We start from the raw sequence: 27,615 nt of genomic DNA on the forward strand, positions 1-27,615 counted from the left end.
ACAACATTTTCAGGAAATAAGGAGAATTTGGTGTGACTAGGCCTAGATGCTTGTGGGGAGGCCAGGCTACAACAAGATGTAAAGTCTAGGCTGTAGAGAGCTATGGAAGTCATGTAAAAGAGTTTGCAGTTTATTCTGCGGATGATGAAAAAATATTAGACATTGTAAGCAGGTGAGATTGTTAGAATATTTGCATTTATAATCAAAGATGTAGTAATATCATGGGTGAATGAGATGGGGAGAGAATAAAGGCAAGAAAACGTATTCAGAAACTACTTCAGAAGTCCAGGTGAGAGATAACATGGCCCTCAACTACAGGGTAGCAGAGGAAATGGGAGGAATAGACAGGTGAAAGGCAACTCAGAAGTTGGCTTGGGTGACTGAGTTGAAATGAGGTCAGAACAAGGGACAGGGAGTTTCTAGCGTGGGTATTTGGGATGTACATGGTTGCTACGTATTTCTGTCAACAAGGTGAGCTGAAAGTACCTGTAGAATATCTCCAAGGAGAACATACAAAGGATAGCTAGAAACATGAGCCTGAATGTCAGGGTTGGGTGGAGCTAAGGGAATGATGGTGAGATTCATCAGCAAGCTAATGAAGACAGTGGCAGTGGAGGCGAATACAGACAGGGAAATTCCCTAGGGAGAGCTGTGATGTGGCTCAAAAGAGGGCGCAAAACAGTGCTCCAGGGAGCACAGACATTTAATGGATAAGAACAAAGTAATGAAGAAGCAAAAGGAACAGGGTTCAGAAAACCAGAAAAGCCAGTGCCCTGAATGTCTAGGGAGGGAGATTTCTAAAAGCAAATAGTCAATAACATCAGCAACTTTTCCTCTGGTGACAGTGTACTTATTTCTTTTAGTGAAGTAAACTCTGATTCCCCATCCTGGTGTACATTTTTTTTTTTTTTTGAGACAGGGTCTCACTCTGTCACCCAGGCTAGAGTGCAGTGGTGCGATCATAGCTCACTGCAGCCTCAAACTCCTGGGCTCAAGCAATTCTTCCACTTCAGCCTCCCAAGCAGTTAGGACTACAGGTGCACACCACCACACATGACTAATTTTGTTTTATTTTTATTCTTGTTTTTTTGTAGAGATGGGGTCTTGCTATGTTTCCCAGGCTGGTCTCAAACCTCTAGCCTCAAGTGATCTTCCTGCCTTGGCCTGCCAAAGTGCTGGGATTGCAAGCGTGCGCCACCGTACCTGGCCCTGACATATATACTTTAAGCAGTCAAAGTATTTGGTCCTTTTTCTTTCTCTTTCTCTGCCCCCTGAAACTCTTAAAAGGAAGTTAGGGATAGTTGTCTGGAACATCCCAGTTCCTTATCACAATGCTAAATGTGCACCAGAGCTGGGGGACATTTAAGAGCCAGACACCATGATCTAAAAGATGCTAAATAAAGGTATCTGCTGAAGGTAGGAAAGCACTGGCTTTGGTCTCATTAGTTACCTGTAAACCCGACTTGACAGGTGCACTCATAGGTATCCCGGCTGAGCATATGGCATGTGCCGCCATTCAGGCAGGGTCGAGACACAAAGCATGGATGAGATGTCGAGTACTGGCAGTCCTCTCCTGTAAACCCTGAGGCACATCGGCACGTGGCTTTCCCCAGCATGGCCTGGGCCACACAAGTCCCACCATTCTGGCAGCGGTTCTTCTCACAGGGGTCTCGATGTTGACAATATTCCCCCAACAAGCCTTCTGGACATCTGTATGGAAAAGAGAAGAGTCCATGAAAACACCTGACTTCTTGTAAGTCCAAAAAATTACAGTAAAACAATACAGTCCAATCAAGAAAGCATGAGATTGTGAATCAACAGACCTACAAGTACCACCTATAAAACTGCTTCCCTTTAGAAGAAAGAGTCCTTAGAGAACTTAACCACATACTCCCATGTCCTTTTGAGTCCTGGCAGGTGACAGAGTATCAGGTGTATGGTCTAGCAGGGTCTGCCATGGCCAGTCAACATGACCCTTATTCAAACGCAAAATGCACCCCAGCTTTTTTTCATGTGTGTACAGGTTGGGATAGTGTAACAGCACCTTTTTTAGAGCACTGTTCGTACTTGTCTGCTTAAATTCATTTACTTTCTCATTTTGACTAAGCCATTTGATAGGATTAAGATGGCCACAATATAATGCATGAACTTGACCCTATTATCCCTTCCAATTTAAAATATGTAAGATATCATGTGCTTTTCCTCAATTAAGCATTGAGAAACAGTAAGTGCTTCTTTCTCTTATTTCCACTGAAACATCAATTGGCTGATACCTAGTTTTCTGGGTTATGTTCAGGTGGCTGACATTACAACGGAAAAAGGGAAAGGAGGTACAGGAATGGGGAAGAGTTCAAAGGGATATTTAAAAATCTGTTAATATTTAAGTAGTAGGCATTTTTAACCAAATAAAAAGGCACAAAATATAATTAAAATAACATAAAATATCTAAGATACCATATAAACACCAAAGTGAAGGAAGGAATCAACTGAAGAATAACATTCTATGATATTTTCCACATTGAGGCACTGAGGAACCTTTTTACACGCCACCCCTTGATTCATAAGATGTACAACCATTTCAAACTGTGTGTATTATTTATGACAATTTTCTCTGAACAATATCAAAAAGGCATGGTAAGTCTCCATTTTCATAATGAAGTTGTTTAAATGGAATCTCTGAGAAGCATTTAAATTAAGAAACACAAACACTTTGATTCTAACTATAAATGCTGCTATATATTTGGCTGGTGCCCCAAATATGTGATTCAACTTATTCCTCGTTTTAGTTTTCAGGGACTAGAAAACTGAATCTAGTAGGCTGTTCCACCGTTACCTCAAAGATTACACATTTAAACCAAACTCTAAATCCCCCTCTCAAAAACCAGCTCTTCTGTGCCCAAGCCTTGTTGTCCTGATTTTCCTAATCATTGTGACCTGAAACATTGGGGTCACGAGTGCTTTTGTCTTTGACAGTCATATCCAAGACCTTTCATTAACCATTGGTTGGCAAGGCTAGCTAGCAGGGGTCACAGTTACTGAGAAAAGAAGGAAGGCCAGATACTAGGGAACTAAGACAGAAAATGCCCAGAAGAATTGTGTAGTAGCTAAAATGGCTAAAGGAGAAAACAGGGTGGTGAATAGCTATAGTGGTAGTGAGGTAACTGGCCACAGCCTCTTCACCCCTCCCAGAGCTGCATAAGATAAGCATGGCGGAGCAAGGAGCGGCTAAGGCTCTGGGCATCTTCATGAGTAGGTGTAGCTACAGACCAACAGGCAGTGAAGAAAGTTCATAGCACTGAAACCAAAGATGGCATGCAGGTGACTGTGAGGAGTCTGTATCAAGAAGGTCAGAAGGTCTGGTTTGGAGTTCTGGTGCTGTGACCTTGGACAAGTTACTTATCTTCACTGACTATCCATTTTCTCACATTGTAAATAGTTAATAAGGTCACCTACATCATGAGATTATTCTAAGAACTGAACAAAATCAAGTATGTAAAAAACCTTATAAATGTTAACAAGTTTTGCAAGTGGGCTGGGCACAGTGGCTCACACCTGTAATTCCAGCACTTTGGGAGGCTGAGGTGTGAGGACCATCTGAGGTCAGGAGTTTGAGAATAGCCCGGCCAACATGGTGAAACCCTGGCTCTACTAAAAATACAAAAATTAGCCAGGGTGGTGGTGCACGCTTGTAATCCCAGCTACTCGGGAAGCTGAGGCATGAGAATTGCTTGAACTCGGGAGGCGGAGGTTGCAGTGAGCCGACGAGATTGTGCCACTACACTCCAGCCTGGGCAACAGAGTGAGATTCCATCTCAAAAAAAAAAGTTTTGCCAAGTGAAAACATCTTTTCTCTCTTCTTTGTGCTTATTGAGGAAAATACAATGCCCCATCCAAATCACAGCTTGATTTGAGAATAGTTTCTTGTGTTGGTTTTTTGAAGTGGAGGAGCAAAAAGTGCCAATGTAGCATAGCTAAAATTAACTCTGAGATATATTATTAAAAGCATTTGCAGCTTATTCAAGAAATGTGTTATGAATGTTAAAAACTGCAACACAATTCTCACTCACAGTGCAGCCCTCTGGGCATTATTAGATGACTCTTCATTCTCCCATATGGGAATTATGCACCTTCTAAATAATGGCAAATTTTTTAATGTGGGTGGGCTTTGCTCAGCTTTGCTCCTGAACTATTACACCACCCTAACACTATCATGTGGCATATGCTAAGAGAATGCAAAGTCATTTAAATGGTAGCATCATAAACATATAATGGAAATATAAGGTTCCCAGGAAAACAAAAATGAAGCAAAATGGAAGTTTCTAAAGCTAAACAGATGTATTTCTGAATTATTTGTTTCTACAGTTTAATTCACATTGTTGCTCCCTATCAAGTATGGAAAAATAAGTTTTAACCTAAGATATATTCAAGAAATCAGTAAAACCAGAGATTGACAAAGTACAGTTTGCAAGTCTAATTTGGACCACTGCCTGTTTTTGTTTGGCCTGTGAATAGTTTTTTACATTTTTAAATGATTAGAAAAAAAGAACAAAAGAAGGATATTTTCTGACATTTCAAAATTATATAAAATTCAAATTTCAGTGTCCATTAATAGTCTTACTGGAACACAGCCATGCTCATTCATTTATAGATTGTCTATGGCTGATTTTCCACTACAACAACAGAGTCAAGTAGCTGTAATGAGACCACAAAGCCTGCAAAAATAATTACTCTCTGGCACTTTACAGAAAAAGTTTGCCAACTTCTGAGTAGAGAACATATGAAGGCTAATTCTATAAATACCATCCAATATGCTTATTAATAATGATCGGTTTCTGATAGGAAATCAACCTTATTAGTTTCCACAAAGAATATTAAACTTATAATCATTCATTCACACAACAATTAGTAAATGCCTATTATGTGCCAGGCATTTTTCCAGTGCTAGAAAAATTCTTACACTCTTGGAGTTTACATTCTAATAGCGGAAGACGAAAACAAAATTACTAAGTAAAAGATGCACAATAGATGGAGTTAAGTGCTGTGAAAAAAAATTAAACAGGAAGGAATGGAGCTGGGGATGAGGGTGTGGGGTGAGCAAAGAGAAGTATCTCAGTTTAGAATAGGAAAATCAGAGAAGACCTTCACTGACAATACTCGAGTTGAGACCTAAATAAGGTGAGAGTAATCATGCAGGTATCTTAGGGAAACACATTCATGAGAAAGGGAACAGCAAATGCAAAGGCCATAACACAGAGAGCAGCCCTAGCGTGTTTGAGAAACAGCAAGAATATCTGGAGCAGCAGAAAATAGATGAGAGCTGTAACTGGGATGTGGATCAATTGGGGCCTTTAAGCCACTGTAAAGAAAGACTTAGGGTTTTCCTCTAAATGGGATAATACTTACATATGAGGTACAACAGACTTACTCTCCTAAAGCCCGTGTACAGAACCACATATTTGCTTTATGTGAAACTAGACCTACTGTATTAAAAAAGTTTGATTTCTATTTAAAATGTTTTAGAGGGCTGGACATCAACTTAGTTCTTTACTTTTACCTTAGAAGATATACAAGTCTCTTTTAACCCACATTTTCATGAGGTCCCATTTCCCTTTCCAAATTATTGTTTCACAGCTAACCTTCTATGACTGTAGCCTAATTTCAGATATTTCTCTTTCTTTTCCATCTACTTCTGGACTGCACTGCTCTTTCTCTCAAATGCATTTGTTACTGTTGTTGTTCACTTGGTTTTAAACAACTTCCTTCCTGTAACTGACTCCAAAATACACTGTTCCAGTCCCATATGTTCAGTTTTTTAGAAGTCATCTCTCTATCCTAATATGTGCTGCCACTATTTGAAACTAAACATTTGTAAAAGGAGATCATCTTCCCAAAAAACTTTAATTATTCAATTTTTCTAAGGCTTCCACACACAATTTAAAGTAACTTCATCTCTTTAAGTTGTATATAATTTATTACCACATTCTGACAAGACTTGTTAACTGAATTCCTATAATACTTATCATTCATGTTCACAGTTTCCTTTTTGATACAAATTCTGATCATCTTAAAAGCCTCAGGCCAGACATCATCTTGTTGCTGGCTTTTCCCCCATTTCCAGCCATCCTTGGAATAACAGAACCTTCAGATTCAAGAAATTTAATTTCTATCCAATTAAGTAATCATTTCTAAAATATTTCTAAAAGATGATCACCAGCCTCTGCTTGAATACAAGCATGTAGCATGGTGCCGGATAAATCTTGAGAATTTAATAAATGCTTCGAGTTATTATTGTGCTGCTCTTAAGAGTACAGACTCTGGAACCAGACCACCTGGATTTCAATCCCAACTCCACCATTTACTCAATGTGTAATCTTGGGCAAGGTACTAAACTTCCCTGTTGTAAAAGAGATGTAATAACAGTGCCTACTTCATAGGATTTTTAAATAAGGGTAAAGCACTTAGAACACTATCCAGCACATAGTAAACACTATGCATTTGTTAAGTGAAATTACTGGCTGACTACTTCAACAAAAGAACAGTCTTCAATGTGGGTGGATCCCACTGTGAGAAAGCTCTTTCTTTCTTAATTCTTCAAATTCTGCCTCCCTTCCTAGGTATATACCCGAGATAACTGAAAACATATGCCCACATAATAAAAATGTTCATAGCAGCATTATTCATAATAGCTAAAAAGTAGAAACAACCGAAATGCCTATAAGCTGATGAACAGATAAATAAAATGTGGTATATCCATAAATGAAATATGTGGCCATGAAAAGGAATGACATTCTGATACATGCTACAACATGGATGAACCTTGAAAACATGCCAAGTGAAAGAAGCCACACACAAAAGGCCACATATTATATAATTCCATTTATATGAAATGTCCAGAATATGCAAATCCGTAGAGATAGAAAGTAGATTAGTGTTGCCAGGAGCTGTAAGGAAAGGGAAATAGACAGTGACTACTAAGCAGTAGAGAATTTCTTTCAGGGTGATAAAAATGTTTCGAAATTAGATAATGGTGGTGGTCTCATAACTCTGGAAATACTAAAGTCTACTAAATTAAACACTTTAAAAGGGTAAATTTTATGATACATAAATTATGTCTTAACTTTGAAAAGAACAAACTTTGTCTCTCTACAATTTCCAGGTTATCTCTACCGTCTAGAACAAAAAAGAACAAGCCTTCTTCTTCTCTTACACGTAGCCCTTCAAGAATCTGAAGATAGTGATGTGGGCCTTTTGTTTTCTTTTTTCCAGGATTCAATGGTTTGGCGTATTCCTCAGTATAGGGTTATTTCCAGGCTTCTTCACCTTTTTAGTGGTGCTTCTATGCTTAATAGTAGTAATAATAATCAGAATGACCAAAATTTTCTGTCTCCCTTCCCAGGTATATACCCGAAGTAACTGAAAACATATTTTCTAAGTACTTAACTATGTATTGTGTATTTGCTAAGCATTTGATAGCTATTGTCTCTTGTATTACTCGCTCCAGTGCTATATTATAATCTCCATTTTATATATGAGGAACTCAAAGCTTAGAAAGATTAAGATTTTACAGCTAGGCCAGGCGCGGTGGCTCACACCTGTAATCTCAGCACTTTGGGAGGCCGAGGCAGGCAGATCACCAGGTCAGGAGATCGAGACCATCCTGGCTAACACAGTGAAACCCTGTCTCTACTAAAAATATAAAAAATTAGCCAGGCGTGGTGGCGGGCGCCTGTAGTCCCAGCTACTCGGGAGGCTGAGGCAGGAGAATGGCATGAACCCAGAAGTTGAAGGTTGCAGTGAGCCAAGATCGCGCCACTGCACTCCAGCCTGGGCGACAGAGCGAGACTCCCTCTCAAAAAAAAAAAAAAAAAAAAAAAAATTCACAGCTAGTAGATGGAAGAGGCAGGATTCAAACTCGAGTAGACTCTAGAGTGCGTGTGCTTCAACACTAGGCTATCCTGCCTCCCCATCACTGGATGACTCCAGTTCATCAAAAACCTCTTTAAAAAGTGAGGCTCAAAATGGAAAAAGGCTTAACACATGTTCTTACCAGTGCAGCACAGAGCTGAACCATGACCTCCTGATCTGGACACTATGCTTTTACTATTTCAGAGTAAGTTCTTAAACTGAGGAGGCATCGTGAGAGCGCAGTTCAAGAAAGAATAATGCTCTGACTCATACCCAATGGATATGTGTACTTTTTTAGAAACCACAAAATACTACTATGTGCTATGGAATACACACTAAGCTAAAATATTCAGAGCCTTATTTCACATGAACTACTAGTGTACCCTATTTTTCTCATCTTATACTTGTAGCACATGTTTTTTGAACCCAATAATTGGAACTGTCATTCATTCCTTTTAAATCCATCATATTGAGTCTTTACTCCAAGTTTCCTTGATTGAGACAACTTTTACATTATACTCATACAATCACAGAATTTCAGCAGTGATCTCAGAAACCAAATGGTCTGAACCCCTATAGCACTGAAAAGGACACCAAAGCTAACTGATCTACCCAAAGTTGGTCATCTGTGAATCTAGCAATTTCCCCAGTTTTACAAATATATCCCTATCTTCACCTAGACCTTGCAATGAAATAGTACTTAACTGAAAGTGTATGACTAAGTCTTACCCCAAGACTAGCACCTATTCAATCAGCTCTAACATCCTAAATGGACCAGCATCCTATCCATACCTCTCCTCTCCCTAAGGACAGTCTGGAAATTCCTTGCTGAACCTAAGCATATGACTAAAAGAATAATCTTTCCTAAGCATAATTTTCATGTCATTCTTCTGCTCAGAAACTAGCAACAGTATTAATACCAAGCCTTTCAAATCCAAGTTCTTTACAATCTCTGATCTGCTTGTCTGTCCCATTCCAATCATCTAACCATCTTACTCTTTAGTAATCCATAACTCGAACACTCCATATTATTTCCACAATCTTGTTTACTGTCCCCTATATTAAAATCTTTTTAATTTCCAGTGAGAAACATCATGCTTCCCTTCTGGTATATCTCCAACTTAGGTTCCTTTCTTCCACCCTTTTTTCAAAAATCTGCTGTAAACCTGTCCTATAGTAAGCCTTCTACAAATCATCCCACCTGTCTCTGATCCTTCCAACAGCAGATGTAGTGCCATGTCATGCACTACATTGTCTCCACTGGTATGGTTCTTCTTTATTTAAGCCACTGTTATGTCTTTGCTGTACCTTTCTCAAACTCCCATCTAGATAGTTTTTGTGGGGAAGAGCCTGTCTTGAACCCTTGGTGTAGGTTCCCTGAATACCTGAGTACCTAAACCCCACTAAGCAGCTGGTTCCAAAGCAGGCTAAATTTCATGTGATGGATAAAGTCAGTCTCTCAATCCAAATGTTCCACAAAATCCATCTCTACTCTGTGATCTGTCTGGTAGAATAACAGGCCAAATCAACCTAATAGTCATCCTGAGGTATAGAATTATCCTTCACACCCCAGGAAGCTAAGCAGCATTATGGACATGGGAAGAAAGGGGAGTAATAGGTAAGACAGTCAGAAATGACAGACCCTTGTTTCCTAAGGCAGGAGATCTTTCAACTTGCAAATCCCTGTTCAACTGTGGTATAAGGAGAAAACATACTCTGTTAGTCTTGGTGGAAAGTAAGGTTCTCTGCTTGAAAACAAGGTCTTAAATAGCTGTCTTCTTGAGATGGCTAAAGTTGAATTTGGTTAGAGAGTGAAAACATGGCTAAACACCCAACATCCCTTACATATCTATAATTCCATTAAGCTACCCAGCACACATTTTGGAAAATAGTCTACCACTTGAACTAAAGGTGTACATTCTAAAAAATAACCACAAAAATCTAACAGATGCCTTTCATCCGCAAAACTATATGAATGTTTCCTTCCTGTAGAGAGTTTATTAATTATTTTCATAACTGTCTTTTCAATGTCTCTCAGTGACTTCTACTTACTCTCTCTTCTCTAGCATTGGAACTCTGAAAGAACATACTTCGCAGATGAGGTTGTGAATACAGAGAAATGTTTGGGGAGCATTTTTCCATTTTAAACTCCATAAACTAATCTGAATACTTACCAGGTCCATAAAGATATATTTATGACTTTTTCTTTAAAAGTCTCAGCTGGGCACAGTGGCTCACACCTGTAATCCCAGCACTGTGGGAGGCCAAGGCGAGCAGATTGCTAGAGCAGAAGTTTGAGACCTGCCTAGGCAACACGGGCAACATGGTGAGAACCCCATCTCAAAAAAAAAAAAGTGTCATTTCTGACATTGAGAGGTCCACATTTTCATTGTTACTGTTCAAACATACGCATGGGGTTGGATGTAGAAAAGCAAAGGAAGGAAGAAAACAGAGAAAAACAAGGGATTCCTCCTAATGGAACTAGAAAACATTCCATTTGAAGGATACCCCTACAGTTTCCTCTCACTTAAGCAGATGAAAACCAGACCCCAACCCTCACATCTCACTAGCAGCCTGGATTAGTTTACATGTAGCCACTTTACAGATTTCAACGAAGCTGGGATCTGAATAGCAATTCCAATCTATCTGGCAATGGCTGCAGTTCAGGATCAGTCTCCCTAGTAATACAGGACAGAAAAATTTGTTCTTTCACGTTCCCTAAGTGAATAGCCACTCGTCTACAGAAAAGCTTAAAACAGTGTAGCAGCTTGTGTCAGCTCCAAGATGACTGAAGTCTGAGCAGGAAATAAGCCCCTTTTCCAAAGAAAAGCCAGTGTTCTCTCCCCTTGTTTTCTCCACCGAATGTTCTGTATCAGCAGGGTGAGGCCAAATTGCATCCAGGGCTTTGCTGCAGCTCTGTCTTTAGCTTTTTTTTTTTTTTTTTTTAAACGAGGATTTGGCCATTCAAAAAACAACAACAACAACAACAAAGCAAAATCCCACCACATACAAGAAGAAAAAGAGAGGCATGCTTTACAAAACAGCTATTTCAAAATCATGATTTTTAAAAAAACTATACAGAATGTGGAACGAAGGGGAAAAAAAAGTCTCGTGTGGGTTGCGTCGGCACCGCAGCTGCTCCTCATTAAAGCTCCTCTTTACTCCCTCTGGGCTAGTTTCCAGCAGAAAATTCTTTAAACAGAACTCTGCTTTCAACCCACTTTCTTCTTGCGCTGGGCCTCTTGGCCCCCCAATCCGCAGTGGCAGCCTGCCCTAGCTGAGCTCTAGAGGCGGGAGCTATCATTAAGGTAAATGAGGTAAGGGCAGGGGAAAAAACGAACAAAACCCAGAAACCAAATTAAGCATCGGTCAGTAACAAAGGTCTGCAGTTTGAAAGGCTCCAAATCAGTCTGTTCTTTCCTGTGACCATAATGCCAGCTTAGTTTCCTGCCCCCCTACTCTGTCCCCCCTGTTAAAGTAGATAAAAATAATTGCTAACAGCCAAGGCTAGCTGGAAACAGTGAAAGTTCCTATGTAACATTCAATTCCCAAGGCTCCGACTACAAACTTGTAGGTACCCCAGAGTCTATAGAATCAAGTCTAAACTTCTAGGCTGGCATTCAGGAGGCCTAACCCACCTATTGGTCTAGACTCACTGGTCTCCCTCCTTTCAGTACCTCCTGGCTGAGGTCTGATGGGCTTCTCAACTTTTTAATTCTGTCACTCTGTGTAAAGGTAACTAACTAGGTTATGCTAATTACCAACTTTGTTTTAAAAACATGCATGAGGACTTCTAGTTAACTTCCCAGGCTACTCCCAGCTACTCAGGAGGCTGAGGCAGGAGAATCGCTTGAACCCAGGAGGTGGAGGTTGCAGTGAGCTGAGCTCATACCACTGCACTCTAGCCTGGGTGACAGAGTGAGACTCTACCTCAACTCAACAAAACAAAACAAAACCGGATTTAAATCAATACTCCCACCTATAATACATTTGCAAAATGCATCAATATATGAAAATAATCTTAATATAGAAGCCCAAAATTTATTTTTTTATAGTAGTATTATTTCTGAATCCTTTTGTGTTTGCATAGCCTTCCACAGTGAGGCCCTGGATCACACCAAATGGGTTATCTTAGATACTACTGAATGTAATAAAATAACCTGCAAAACTTCACAGGAAGTAGACTAGTATCTTTGTTTCTTTTTTAACTTTTCAGAGCAGGAACAAGTTCACACACCTCCATAGAAGATCTTCCGTCTGACAGTTAGTAACACATGGCCATTTCGAGCAGCAGTTGTCATGAGGTCCAAGACTTGTTTGTGTGATTTCCCTTTAACAGGAATTCCATCAATGCACATTAGTTCATCAGCTGCGCGGAGCCGACCATCTTTTTCAGCTGCTCCCAGGGGAATAATAGCCCCAATATATATCTGATAAGATAACAAAGTACAGTTTGGTCCACAGTGTAAAGTTTAGCTGAAGAGTTAAGGAATTCCTAACTTAGCATTGTGCAAACCAACAGATTTTTGCAGTTCAACTATGAAAACAGTTATATTTTAAAAAGGTATTATCTGAGAAAGTGCCCATTCTCCAAAATGGCACTTCAAATAACCACATTGTATTATGTAATCCCTTATAGATCCTCAGGACTGTGTACAAAGAAAATAGAAAATACAAAGTTGTTCGATAACTCAAAAAGCACAACCATTATCCCTATCATTGCAATGAAACAAAACACTAAACTCAGAAAATATAAATCTGCAGAGTAGCTATTAAAAGTCTGTTCAATGTCATCAGGCAAGATTTTCTACATACTGTTCACAGCAACTGGGATCATTCTCAACGGTACTCCCATCACATATGACTAACGGTACAAGTTCAATATACACAGCACAGAGACATTTCTTGTTTCTAATCTCAGCGGGAACAGAGTGGCCTGAAGCTTCACATGCATCTAGGTGAACAAATCTGGTTCATTTTGCTCACCAGCATTAGAATCCTATAATTAGGCAATCCTGAATGTTTAGGCTAGTTTCAGAGCTGCTAAAATCTGACATTTAAGAGAATTTGTTCTACATAGGGCAACCTGCCTTAAGCTTTATGTGTCTCCAATGACTGTTGTAAATGTAACCAATATGACGAATTAGAACAAATTTATACTACATAAATCAAATGTTCTATTCAGAAATAAGAAGCCTGTAATTTTTAAAGATTATTGTTCTTCACCTAACTTCCAACCATATTTTTTGATACATAATATATTGATATTATATAAAATAAAATGCAAATATGTTCTTAAAAATGCTACAGAACACATTACTTCTTTGTTATTCAAATCAAGAGCAAAACTTAGAAACAAAACCCACTACATTTGTTCTCTAAAACAAGTTTATGTGAGAATCATGTGTAAACAAAATCCTAGACTTCAAATGCTTTGCAAATATAACCCTTATGCCTCTGGACAAAAATATTAATTATTTTATATTCGTCTAGTTTCAAAGGTAACAGATGAAATGACATGCAAAGTACTGAGCATGAAAATGCCAACCTATTAATAAGACGAGGTGAAACAATATGCACAGGCTCATGCCAAGCATTTATGGAGCATCCAGAAGATAGAGTAATAGTGGGAAAGAGGACATGGGATTATAGGCTTCTTAGAGAAGGAAAATGTCTTAGACTCTGTTTAATGAGGGCAAAGGAAAATATAAACTTAAAATAAGCTTTATGTAGTTATTCACACAGAGAAGTAAATAAATTAATCACTGTCTAATTTGCAGCTGACATATTCAGTTTTTACCCACAGTTTTTAACCTCAGCTACACCACAATAACTGAGGGACTATGATAATAATAGAAATGCAGTTATTCTTCATATTAATGAAACTGTTAGAGAAAAAAAAACTTAAAACACACCATAATCCACCAAATCGCCACTCAAAACGTTTGAACAGGAAACAGTCCATCTCCTCCTAGCACCCTGAAGCCAAACCCTGACTCTTGTTTTCGAAGAAAAACATCCAAATCTTTGGTGTTTGGTGCTGAGGAAAATCAGAAAATATAAATACTATGATTTATTTTAAAAGGATTAAAACAAAACAAAGTTCAGTATTTAGTAGGATATTATAGAGTAACTCAATAAACTATAATCTCAGAACTTTTTAATATGGAAAATTTGCACAAGAGTGTAACACACACACAATTCAACTATAAATCCTTGTTTTGAGCTCTAAACAAAACTGTATGAAGACTGTTTAGAAACATTTACTCTCACTTCCATATACTCAGTATTACACTGCCATTAACTTCTAATGCTGTCCAATCAATATAACAATGTTGAATTCAGAATGATCAAACTTGAGTTTGATATTTGACAGGTGCAAATGACCTAAGTTAACACTTGGGTAAGGTACATTAAATCTGTACAGGCGCTCCTGTATAGAGTGCCTGTAAAATACCTTATTCCTGCTCTCAAGCTAATACCTTTCTCTCAGAAAATTATTCCATATGAACTACTTACCTAGCCTAGTTTTGCAAAATAATAGCATTTTAAAGGAAAATAATTAAGCGCTAACATTTATTATTAGCCCCATTTTCTAGGTGGGAAAACTGAGGGTGTAAGTAAGTTGGCCATCGTCACATAGCAAGTGGTGAAGCTAAGATTTAAATCCAGGTTGATTTCCAGGGTCTAATCTCCTAACTCATACTGTCCTACCCTCAAAGGGTAGGTTGTATTCCTTAGAATATTAAGCAGGAGGATTGCTTGAACCTAGGAGGCAGAGGTTGCAGTGAACTGAGATCGTGCCACTGCATTCCAGCCTGGGCAACAGAGCAAGACTCCATCTCAAAAAAAAAAAAAAAGAATATTAAGTCACAAAAATCTATTTCATGACTAAAATTTTTTCTTTGGGAAAATATTAATGTTATTTATAGGTAAGAAGTATTTACTGTAAAGAGAGAAGAAATAAACATGTCAAGGAACTATGTAAAAAGTGAGATTAGTAAATTCCTGATAATATTCTATAGAAGCAGTATCTTTTGATATATACTTCCTATTAAAATTGTAGAACTTTAGAGATTAAAAGAGTCCACTTTGGGAGGCCGAGGTGGGCGGATCACGAGGTCAGGAGTTTGAGACCAGCTTGACTAACATGGTGAAACCCCGTCTCTACTAAAAATGCAAAACTTAGCCAGTCATGGTGGCATACGCCTGTAGTCCCAGCTACTCAGGAGGCTGAGGCAGGAGAATTGCTTGAACCTAGGAAGCAGAGGTTTCAGTGAGCTGAGATTGTGCCACTGCACTCCAGCTCCGGGTGACAGAGCAAGACTCTGTCTCAGGGAAAAAAAAAAAAAAAAAAAAAGAGTCATCAGTTCAACTCACTTATTTTATGGGTGAAGCCTGATGGGACTGCAGAGTTTATATCAGTATTAATAATGTATCAGGCTATGAATGGAAAGTATGAAGAAAGGGATTCTACATAGTTATGCTAATTTAAATTATTGCTTTGCTGGGCGTACAACTGGTTTTCATCTCTCTGAATATGGCTTGGGATTATCAAGATGTACTTCTGCAACTAGTTAAATAAGCATTAAGTCAACTATATATATATTCCACTTGTACATATCTTTTCCAAGGTAGATTTACATCTCTTTCTAAGAACAAATAAATTTTAAAAAATTATACCTACTCAAATCTACAATTTTACTTCGGAAAAGATTTATCATTAGTAAGTGAATTAGTAGGAACATGCATGAATTTCTGCCTTATGCAGTCTCTCTTTTTATCTCTCAGCTGGACTCCTTTAAGGAGTCAACTCTTTAGTTTCTTCTTCAAATTGCACACCCTCCCTCAGATTGCATACACCTCTGATTCATCCTTCATACTCCTGCCAGAAAAACCTTTCTAAAACATAAAACTATGCCTTCCTTATAGTTAAAGGCATTCTGTGGTTCTCTGTTATTTATATGACCAACTCCAGCTCCCTTGGAAGGGCATCATTGGCCTTCCTCAATCTGTTCCTGCTCTCCTCTGTGACCTTCCTTGCCAATTGCACCAAGCGAAAGTGAACTACTTGCAGAGCCCAAGTCATGCAAGGCCAGTGTGCATGTGCTATTCCTTCTATCTTTCCCTTTTATCTTCCTCAAAGACACTTTTTCATCCCTGATGACTTAAAGCTTTGCTTCCAGTATGAAGCTTTTCCTGACACTTCCTACTGCCCACACTGATAAAACTGAATATTCCTTCTTTGGATCCCAATTTATCCATTTCATCTTTCTATCACTGTACCTGTTAGGCTTATTATGTGTACTTATTTGTATACTATTTGATTACATATTTGTCTTTTTCCATTTAGTTCTAATAATATTTTTGGGTGCAGGTCCTATGTAACCTATTTATCTCTGTATTCTGGTTACCTAGTATGGCATCTGGTAGATAACTAGCACTTAAAGCATGATTTTGAAAAAAATGAATGTGTGAATGTTGAATATACATGGAAGAAGTCCAGAGTTCTATTAAAATGGTAATGAAGGAATAACTTTTCAATACGCTTCTGAAAGATGGGAAGGTCCTAGTCTAAAATAAATCCAAATTTATCTTGTTATATGCTCTCCTGAAATATTCCACAACTACTTACGTTTATCTTCATATAAAGTCTTAGATTTCAGGTAGACCTCGGAAGGATCCAATTTTGGGGATCCTGACCTGATAATGCTCGGTGGAAAAGGCATAGGCTGAGGAATAGGCTCATTTATGGCCTCCAAACTTCCTGCATTTTCCTTTTTATCTGTTTTCTGAAATGGAAAAGAGCCTTACTTAGTATTTTTTAAAAAGCAGATGGTTGATTAATTCATAAAACTGATATCTGAAATGGATATGTCAACTGATTATAGTTGTATAGGTGGCAGGATCAAAGACACAGCAGATTTACAGTTACAGGAATTCATTTTCATAGCAATATGTATTTGGTTGAAACATATTTAACTTAAATTAGAAAAAAGTTTATAGTAATATCAACTGAAGAGCCTTAGTTAGTCCTATGTTTAAACAATTTTGCCCTTTTCTCCACCACCAAGACACAAATTGACTTTGAGATGAAGATAAATAGAAATACAACACAAGGCAGCACTTCTAAGTAAAGTAAGAGGGAGATTCAGAGAATATCTTCATAAAATTCTTAGCATGGCCCACCTCCCATTCACTGAGTTTAATTTCTAAGGAAGATGTTTAAGATAATACTCTCTCTAAGAAAACAGGAGAGGTTAACTCTAATTTAGGTTATAAAGATGGCACTGTGAAAACCCTGTCTGGCCAGTTCACATATATTAAGAGAAAATGTACCATGCAAGACAATTAGATAAGGGAAAGCATAGTAGCATATTTTGATATTTTTCCTATTCAGATAGAACTTTCCCAAGATAACAGCCAAGCAAAATGACTTATTTAATAAAATGTTAACAATGAAATCCAATAAATGGCCTAAGAAATATGGTTTTGAGACCAGCTTGTTTTCCTGGATTATTGTTAGGAGAGGGAGATTATGGATGTTTGTGATCATTAACAATGACTAGAATGCAGGGGCACCAGTCTGTCAGGGAGTAATCAGGGGTCAGCCACTACAAAGTGTTGTGCTAGAGGGGACCCTTCAATCACCCAGACCCAATGAGAAGGCAGAGAAGCTAACAGTAGTCTCCTACCCTTCCCCATACATCTTAGCATTCTGTCAGAGGCGGTTAAAGTTCATCAGACCCCTCCATCAATTATAAAGCATTAGGGCCACTGCGACTGCAGTGGCATCCATTATGAAATAAATATGGTGGCACAGGAGTTAAAAATGATTACTAGAGGAACCAGAGAAATGTAGAATACAGTGCAATTTGAACTGAATGGACAAAAACAATTTCTGTTCACACTGGACCCAAGTAGTATAAGCAGTCAATGAAAAGGGCAGAAGCTGGCCGGGCGCAGTGGCTCATGCCTGTAATCCCAGCACTTTGGGAGGCCGAGGTGGGCAGATCACCTGAGGTCAGGAATTTGAGACCAGCCTAGCCAATGTAGTGAAACTCCATCTCTACCAAAAATATAAAAATTAGCTGCATGTGGTGGCGTGCACCTGTAATTCCAGCTACTGGGAGGCTAAGGCACAAGAATTGCTTGAACCTAGGCGGCAGAGGCTGCAGTGAGCCAAAATCACACCACTGCATTCCAGCCTGGGTGATGGAGTGAGACTCTGTCTCAAAAAAAAAAAAAAAAAGGCCAGAAGCTGAGGGATTCTTTTTAATCTATAAAACATCAAATTTGCAGAGGATTCCTACTTGGTGGGCTAGAAAGAACTAATTCATTTAATATAACCGTCTATAGTCTATGGTTATGGAAGGCCATCTTTTGATTTTGAGATAAAAGACTCCAAATGAGCAAACTAGAACTAAATTAGAATTTTAAATAAAACTGTCTTTATATCCAAAACATTGTGGATATTTAAATAGCTACAAATGTGCACCTTGTAGAGTTTCTTCCACAACAGCAGTATTTGATGCACTCCTTTTTAAAGTTCTTATTCTCTGCACAGGTCCTTAAACAGGCTACGTGATTATTTAGAAGAATGCCAAAGAAGACACTGTTTCAGGTCTTTCACTTTGACAACAAGCAAATTTAGCATAGAAGGCCACAATTACTCTAGAAAGTCTTGTTTAGTCAGCCGGACGTGGTGTATCATGCCTGTAATCCCAGCACTTTGGGAGGCCGAGGCGGGCAGATCATGAGGTCAAGAGATCGAGACCATCCTAGCCAACATGGTGAAACCCTGTCTCTACTAAAAATACAAAAAAATTAGCTGGGTGTGGTGGCGTGCACCTGTAGTCCCAGCTACTTGGGAGGCTGAGGCAGGAGAATCGCTTGAACCCCGGAGGCGGAGGTTGCAGTGAGCCGAGATAGCACCACTGCACTCCAGCCTGGGCGACAGAGCAAGACTCCGTCTCAAAAAATAAATAAATAAATACAAAATAAATAATAAAAAAAGAAGCCTAATGTAGTCTTAAAAGTAAGAAGATTATCTAAAGATGCATGCATATTTATAGTCCCCACAAAATTATGTGAACTAGTACGTCTTCTCTTCAGGCAGGGGCAAGACGATGTAATAGTTTATCATCTGTCTTAACATTTAGGTCCTTCCTACCTTGTTTCTCTGAAACACAAAAGTAAAAAGACCTCTAGGTTGGTTCTTTAATGTGTTCACATTTTATAACTTAGAGAACAGGATTATTGGTACAATAGGCCTTTAGTAATCCTCCAGTTGCAATACTTAACCAGTGGAGCACATCTCCTCACTAGGGGGCTTTTTCAAACGCTTCCCTAGTTTCTAATAAACACAAGCCAAGGGCAGCATGCCTCCTAACTTCTCCCAGTCGATAATCATCACCACAGTGAGCTCCACTTACAGAGGGGAATGTGGCATCTCTCTCAGTGTGTTGGGGAAAAGATTTGAGGACCAGTGTATACTCATCATTTTGGCAGTTTTGGTTGGTGAAGGAGGACCTTAAAAAAAAAATGAGCCAAAGTTTAAAACCAGAGGATGCATTCCCAGATCACAAATACTGCTAATGTTTACGATAAAACTAGCTTCAACTTTTAGTACACTAGCAAATTCTGTGTCTAACCTCCTATGTACCAGGCATTATACATATATTATCTCATTTCATTTTTATAACAATATGAAGGCACAAATGTTATGACCATCTTACAGAGAAGGTAAACTAAGATTCTTTCCTATACCAAAGAACCAGTAAGTGGCAAGGCAGGAAACTGACATCAAACCTGTGTGACATTGAACTTTGGTGTCTTTGTTATACTTGTTGAAGCCCTGGATTACTCTCAAGCACTCACAAAGAGATTTCTACCTTACTTGGAGCACATTCCACCATCACTCAGAGAAGAAACCCATGTGAATCAAAGAAACGAGATTAAGAAACAACTCCCAAAGAAGCTGAAGTGCTCGTTTGCCTCAATAGTGAAAAGTAAAATCCAGAGAGATAAAAGAGTAAGTGGCTTTTATTCTTTAAGATACTAGTCACTTATAAGTATGGATTTAAGAAAGCATATTAAAATTCAACTTTGTGATTATTCCTTGGAACTGAATTTGTAAATGTCTGGGAGGAGTTCATGTCAGCTGATGACCTTGGAAAATAAAAATTATATTTCTCTCACATAAGCACTGTGTGGTTTAATTAACATTTACAGGCAGATACTAGAGCTTAAGATAAAAACTTTATGAGCACGTGCTATCATGATTGCCTCTGCAGAACAGATTAACACACCATCCAACATTTTACTTATCCACAGAGATGCTAGCTCTTTCAAAACATCTTTGGTGCATTACAGAGGTCCAGATGACGCACCATTGGTTGAAAGAGTCAATTTCTATTACTGTCATCAACAGAGAAATGAAATTAAGAGGATGTATTTCATTTGAAGTATCACAATGCTGTGACTCTCTCTAATCATTAAAGCCATGAATCAGATTTTCAAAAGAATACAGAGGGAAATAAATCCATAATGGACATGAATGAAATCACTAATAATTTTTTTAAAACTGCTGAAAAAGATACTGCTTATGGAAACAATCAGACAGAACCTTAAGGAAAATGCACACTAATTACTATTTAAGTCTGCTGGGAAAAAACGTTCTAAACTGTAAGGAAAGACAATCAGTAGATATAAATGCTTGAACACTGAAACTTTTTCTATGTTGTGCTTTTACTTACCTCCTCTTAAGATAAGCAATGGTACATCAGCACCTACTGGAAACTGCTTTAGCACCTCTACCACTTGGAGATGTGTTAAATTCTGCACATTTTGATGGTATATTTCCTTAATTATATCTCCTTTCTGAAGGCCTTGACACCACTGACTATCCAGTATCATTTTCACCTTCTGTCCAGTAGGGCTGTCAGCAATTGCAAACCCAAACCCTTTAGGGCCCTTAATCAAAGGGATAGTCACTAGTTCAGGCTGGGAGCTGCCTGACGATGCCATGGATACTCTCTGCTCACTTGTATCTGATGGTCCATTGAGACCATCACCAGTCAAAGTGTGTCCCGATTTTCCATTCTGCTCCAGAACCATTGCTCCTGGCTTAAAATCCTGAGGATTCATGCAAGCCTCTCCCTTGGTTAATGACTGTCCATTGATGACAGGGGTAGCAGCAACAATGTCCACAACAGGATCTTCACTGTCATCAGGAAGTGGATAACCACGACATAAAGTGAGGTTTACATACTGATTGACAGGTACCAATTGAAACATCCGGACAACATCTGCATGAGTGTGACCGAGGACACAGTTGCCATTGATGTCTACAATAACATCGCCTGGAAAAACATAATCATGTTAAAAATATTAAAATCAACAAATAAGTTAATTTTTTTGCTAGAAGGGCAAAAATAACTACAATTTAGCAACTAAATTTGAATTTTGGAAACCTCTATTAACTGCGGAAAAGATAGATTTCTAACACAGACCTTCTCCCTTTTCTAACTCCTCTCTAAAAAGTATGTATAAATGTCTAAAATCCTACTTATTTCAGTAGCAAAGAATTTTGACTTCAAGCTCAAGTGAATCATTAAAAAAAAAACCCTGATAATTTATATTATCATTGTTAGTATACCCTCTGAGTCATATCTAAATATCCATGCAAAGCTAGGCACATTGCAGTAGGTATTTAGTACAGAAGCAAATAACTCCACTGACTACTTGTACAAACTGTATTATATTTTTTGAATAAATTAATTTTATTTATATATCTGTATGTATGTATATATACATACACTGAAAAAGACGCTGTCCTTAACCAAACTCTAGACAGGTTCCTCTGAGCTCTTTTTTCAGTAGGCCTCATCCTTGGCATGTCCTCCAGAGCCCAGCTTTAGCAGGAATCCTGCTAAGTTGGTTTAGCCAGAATCACCCACTCTTGATATATGATCTAAGTCCTCATTCCCCACCATTCTCCAGGTGATTACCTGATCACCTCAGCCTGCATTCAGCAAGAATCCTGTCAAGTTCCTATAGCCCCTATAGCCAGAAATCCTCCTCCACCCCTGATATATATATATAGATTTATATATATCTCATATATATTTATATATCATACATATTATATATATCTCATATATATCATATATATTATATATCATATATCATATATATTATGTGTATATATATTATATATCATATATATTTAATATGATATATATTTATATATGATATATTTTATATATCATATATATAAATATATATATATATTTAAATTTTACTTTAAGTTCCAGGATGCAAGTGCAGAATATGTAGATTTGTTACATAGGTATACGTGTGCCATGGTGGTTTGCTACACCTATCAACCTGTCATCTAGGTTTTAAGCCCCACATGCATTAGTTATTTGTTCTAATGCTCTCCCTCTCCTCTTCCCCCAACCCCCGACTGGCCCTGGTGTTTGTTGTTCACGGCCCTGTGTCCATGTGTTCTCATTGTTCAACTCCCACTTATAAGAACATGCAGCATTTGGTTTTCTGTTCCTGTGTTAGTTTACTGAGGATGATGGCTTCCAGCTTCATCTATGTCCCTGCAAAGGACATGATCTCATTCCTTTTTATGGCTGCATAGTATTCCATAGTGTATATATACCACATTTTCCTTATGCAATCTATCATTGATGGGCATTTGGGTTGGTTCCTGTCTTTGCTATTGTAAATAGTGCTGCAATAAACATACGTGTGCATGTGTCTTTATAGTAGAATGATTTATATTCCTTTGGGTATATATCCAGTAATGGGATTGCTGGATCAAATGGTATTTCTGGTTCAAGATCCTTAAGGAATTGCTACACTGTCTTCCACATTAATTGAACTAATTTATACTCCCACCAATAGTGTAAAAGCGTTCCTGTTTCTCCACAGCCTTGCCAGCATCTATTGTTTCTTGACTTTTTAATAATCACCATTCTGACTGGCGTGAGATGATATCTCACTGTCATTTTGATTTGCATTTCTTTAATAATCAGTGATGTTGAGCTTTTTTTCATATGTTTGTTAGCCGCATAATTGTCTTTTTTTGAGAAGTATCTGTTCATATCCTTTGCCCACTTTTTGACAGGGTCAGTCTATCTTTAAATACCACCTAATTTCTTGAGTTTAAGAAGCCATTGGCTGGGCGTGGTGGCTCAGGCCAGGCGCAGCGGCTCATGCCTGTAATCCCAGTACTTTGGGAGGCCAAGGCAAGTGGATCACCTGAGGTCAGGAATTCGACACCAGCCTGGCTAACATGGCGAAACCCCATCTCTACTAAAATATAAAAAAATTAGGCCAGACGCGGTGGCTCATGCCTGTAATCCCCGCACTTTGGGAGGCTGAGGCAGGTGGATCACCTGAGGTCAGGAGTTCAAGACCAGCCTGGCCAACATGATGAAACCCTGTCTCCACTAAAAATACAAAAAATTAGCTGGGTGTGGTGGTATGTGCTATAATCCCAGCTACTCAGGAGGCTGAGGCAGGAGAATTGCTTGAACCCGGGAGGCAGAGGTTGCAGTAAGCCGAGATTGCAGCACTGCACTCCAGCCTGGGCAACAAGAGTAAAACTCCATCTCAAAAAAAGAAAAAAAATTAGCCAGGCATGGTGGCGTGCGCCTGTAATCCCAGGTACTTAGGAAGCTGAGGCAGGAGAATCACTTGAACGCAGAAGGCGGAGGTTGCAATGAGCCAAGATTCTGCCATCACACTCCAGCCTGGATGACAAGAGATTTGGTCTCAAACAAACAAAAAAACTAAACAGGTGGGAGGCGAGATGGCCGAATAGGAACAGCTCTGATCTACAGCTCCCAGCGTGAGCGACGCAGAAGATGGGTGATTTCTGCATTTCCATCTGAGGTACCGGGTTCATCTCACTAGGGAATGCCAGACAGTGGGTGCAGTGCACCGTGTGCGAGCTGAAGCAGGGTGAGGCATTGCCTCACTCGAGAAGTGCAAGGGGTCAGGGAATTCCCTTTCCTAGTCAAAGAAAGGGGTGACAGACGGCACCTGGAAAATTGGGTCACTCCCACCCGAATACTGCACTTTTCTGACGGGCTTAAAAAACGGCGCATCAGGAGATTATATGCCGCACCTGGCTCGGAGGGTCCTACGCCCACGGAGTCTCACTGATTGCTAGCACAGCAGTCTGAGATCAAACTGCAAGGCGGCAGTGAGGCTGGGGGAGGGGCGCCTGCCATTGCCCAGGCTTGCTTAGGTAAACAAAGCAGCCGGGAAGCTCGAACTGGGTGGAGCCCACCACAGCTCAAGGAGGCCTGCCTGCCTCTGTAGGCTCCACCTCTGGGGGCAGGGCACAGACAAACAAAAAGACAGCAGTAACCTCTGCAGACTTAAATGTCCCTGTCTGACAGCTTTGAGGAGAGCAGTGGTTCTCCCAGCATGCAGCTGGAGATCTGAGAACAGGCAGACTGCCTCCTCAAGTGGGTCCCTGACCCCTGACCCCCGAGCAGCCTAACTGGGAGGCACCCCCCAGTAGGGGCAGACTGACACCTCACACGGTCGGGTACTCCTCTGAGACAAAACTTCCAGAGGAAGGATCAGACAGCAGCATTCACGGTTCACGAAAATCCGCTGCTCTGCAGCTACCGCTGCTGGTACCCAGGCAAACAGGGTAGGGAGCGGACCTCTAGCAAACTCCAACAGACTTGCAGCTGAGGGTCCTGTCTGTTAGAAGGAAAACTAACAAACAGAAAGGACATCCACACTAAAAACCCATCTGTACATCACCATCATCAAAGAACAAAAGAAGATAAAACCACAAAGAGGGGGAAAGAACCGAGCAGAAAAACTGGAAACTCTAAAAAGCAGAGCGCCTCTCCTCCTCCAAAGGAACGCAGTTCCTCACCAGCAACGGAACAAAGCTGGATGGAGAATGACTTTGACGAGTTGAGAGAAGAAGCCTTCAGACGATCAAACTACTCCGAGCTACAGGAAGAAATTCAAATCAAAGGCAAAGAAGTTAAAAACTTTGAAAAAAATTTAGACGAATGTATAACTAGAATAACCAATACAGAGAAGTGCTTAAAGGAGCTGATGGAGCTGAAAGCCAAGGCTCGAGAACTACTACGTGAAGAATGCAGAAGCCTCAGGAGCCGATGCGATCAACTGAAAGAAAGGGTATCAGTGATGGAAGATGAAATGAATGAAATGAAGCGAGAAGGGAAGTTTAGAGAAAAAAGAATAAAAAGAAATGAACAAAGCCTCCAAGAAATATGGGACTATGTGAAAAGACCAAATCTACGTCTGATTGGTGTACCTGAAAGTGATGGGGAGAATGGAACCAAGTTGGAAAACACTGTTCAGGATATTATCCAGGAGAACTTCCCCAACCTAGCAAGGCAGGCCAACATTCAAATTCAGGAAATACAGAGAACGCCACAAAGACACTCCTCGAGAAGAGCAACTCCAAGACACATAATTGTCAGATTCACCAAAGCTGAAATGAAGGAAAAAATGTTAAGGGCAGCCAGAGAGAAAGGTCGGGTTACCCACAAAGGGAAGCCCATCAGACTAACAGTGGATCTCTTGGCAGAAACTTTACAAGCCAGAAGAGAGTGGGGGCCGATATTCAACATTCTTAAAGAAAAGAATTGTCAACCCAGAACTTCATATCCAGCCAAACTAAACTTCATAAGTGAAGGAGAAATAAAATCCTTTACAGACAAGCAAATGCCGAGAGATTCTGTCACCACCAGGCCTGCCCTAAAAGAGCTCCTGAAGGAAGCACTAAACATGGAAAGGAACAACTGGTAACAGCCACTGCAAAATCATGCCAAATTGTAAAGAACATCGAGGCTAGGAAGAAACTGCATCAACTAACGAGCAAAATAACCAGCTAACATCATAATGACAGGATCAAATTCACACATAATAATATCAACTTTAAATGTAAATGGACTAAATGCTCCAATTAAAAGACACAGACTGGCAAATTGGATAAAGAGTCAAGACCCATCAGTGTGCTGTATTCAGGAAACCCATCTCACGTGCAGAGACACACATAGGCTCAAAGTAAAAGGATGGAGGAAGATCTACCAAGTAAATGGAAAATAAAAAAAGGCAGGGGTTGCAATCCTAGTCTCTGATAAAACAGACTTTAAACCAACAAAGATCAAAAGAGACAAAGAAGGCCATTACATAATGGTAAAGGGATCAATTCAACAAGAAGAGCAAACTATCCTAAATATATATGCACCCAATACAGGAGCACCCAGATTCATAAAGCAAGTCCTGAGTGACCTACAAAGAGACTTAGACTCCCACACAATAATAATGGGAGACTTTAACACCCCACTGTCAACATTAGACAGATCAACGAGACAGAGAGTTAACAAGGATACCCAGGAATTGAACTCAGCTCTGCACCAAGCAGACCTAATAGACATCTACAGAACTCTCCATCCCAAATCAACAGAATATACATTTTGTCCAGCACCACACCACACCTATTCCAAAATTGACCACATAGTTGGAAGTAAAGCTCTCCTCAGCAAATGTAAAAGAATAGAAATTATAACAAACTGTCTCTCAGACCACAGTGCAATCAAACTAGAACTCAGGATTAAGAAACTCACTCAAAACCGCTCAACTACATGGAAACTGAACAACGTGCTCCTGAATGACTACTGGGTACATAACGAAATGAAGACAGAAATAAAGATGTTCTTTGAAACCAACAAGAAGAAAGACACAACATACCAGAATCTCTGGGACACATTTAAAGCAGTGTGTAGAGGGAAATTTATAGCACGAAATGCCCACAAAAGAAAGCAGGAAAGATCCAAAATTGACACCCTAACATCACAATTAAAAGAACTAGAAAAGCAAGAGCAAACACATTCAAAAGCTAGCAGAAGGCAAGAAATAACTAAAATCAGAGCAGAACTGAAGGAAATAGAGACACAAAAAACCCTTCAAAAAATTAATGAATCCAGGAGCTGGTTTTTTGAAAGGATCAACAAAATTGATAGACCACTAGGAAGACTAATAAAGAAGAAAAGAGAGAAGAATCAAATAGATGCAATAAAAAATGATAAAAGGGGATATCACCACCAACCTCATAGAAATACAAACTACCATCAGAGAATACTACAAACACCTCTACGCAAATAAACTAGAAAATCTAGAAGAAATGGATAAATTCCTCGACACATACACCCTCCCAAGACTAAACCAGGAAGAAGTTGAATCTCTGAATAGACCAATAACAGGCTCTGAAATTGTGGCAATAATCAATAGCTTACCAACCAAAAAGAGTCCAGGACCAGATGGATTCATAGCCGAATTCTACCAGAGGTACAAGGAGGAACTGGTACCATTCCTTCTGAAACTATTCCAATCAATAGAAAAAGAGGGAATCCTCCCTAACTCATTTTATGAGGCCAGCACCATCCTGATACCAAAGCTGGGCAGAGACACAACCAAAAAAGAGAATTTTAGACCAATATCCTTGATGAACATTAATGCAAAAATCCTCAATAAAATACTGGCAAACCGAATCCAGCAGCACATCAAAAAGCTTATCCGCCATGATCAAGTGGGCTTCATCCCCGGGATGCAAGGCTGGTTCAATATACGCAAATCAGTAAATGTAATCCAGCATATAAACAGAACCAAAGACAAAAACCACATGGTTAT

General features: G+C 39.3%; 2 protein-coding genes across 3 annotated transcripts in view; both read right to left on the reverse strand.

Annotated features, from left to right (window-relative positions):
- Nucleotides 1–16,665, reverse strand: part of LOC129525331 (neuroblastoma breakpoint family member 1-like) — a 67,675-nt gene extending 51,010 nt beyond the window's left edge. For both annotated transcript variants that reach the window (XM_055355299.2, XM_055355295.2), the window contains exons 1-4: nt 16,541–16,665; nt 13,821–13,945; nt 12,143–12,335; nt 1,451–1,710 (exon numbers count right to left, since the gene is read on the reverse strand). In XM_055355299.2, coding sequence (XP_055211274.2) covers nt 1,451–1,616 — 166 coding nt within the window. In that variant the 5' untranslated portion in view covers nt 1,617–1,710; nt 12,143–12,335; nt 13,821–13,945; nt 16,541–16,665. The remainder of the gene's footprint in view (nt 1–1,450; nt 1,711–12,142; nt 12,336–13,820; nt 13,946–16,540) is intronic.
- A 2,213-nt stretch (nt 16,666–18,878) lies between these two features.
- LOC129525374 (membrane-associated guanylate kinase, WW and PDZ domain-containing protein 3-like) overlaps nt 18,879–27,615 on the reverse strand; it is a 29,229-nt gene continuing 20,492 nt past the window's right edge. Inside the window, exons 4-5 of the mRNA XM_055355474.2 lie at nt 20,664–21,269; nt 18,879–19,437 (exon numbers count right to left, since the gene is read on the reverse strand). Of these exons, the coding sequence (XP_055211449.2) occupies nt 19,337–19,437; nt 20,664–21,269 (707 nt within the window). The 3' untranslated portion in view covers nt 18,879–19,336. The remainder of the gene's footprint in view (nt 19,438–20,663; nt 21,270–27,615) is intronic.

The sequence above is a fragment of the Gorilla gorilla genome, chromosome 1, assembly GCF_029281585.2.
Source record: "Gorilla gorilla gorilla isolate KB3781 chromosome 1, NHGRI_mGorGor1-v2.1_pri, whole genome shotgun sequence".
In the NCBI taxonomy this organism is placed as follows: domain Eukaryota; kingdom Metazoa; phylum Chordata; class Mammalia; order Primates; family Hominidae; genus Gorilla; species Gorilla gorilla.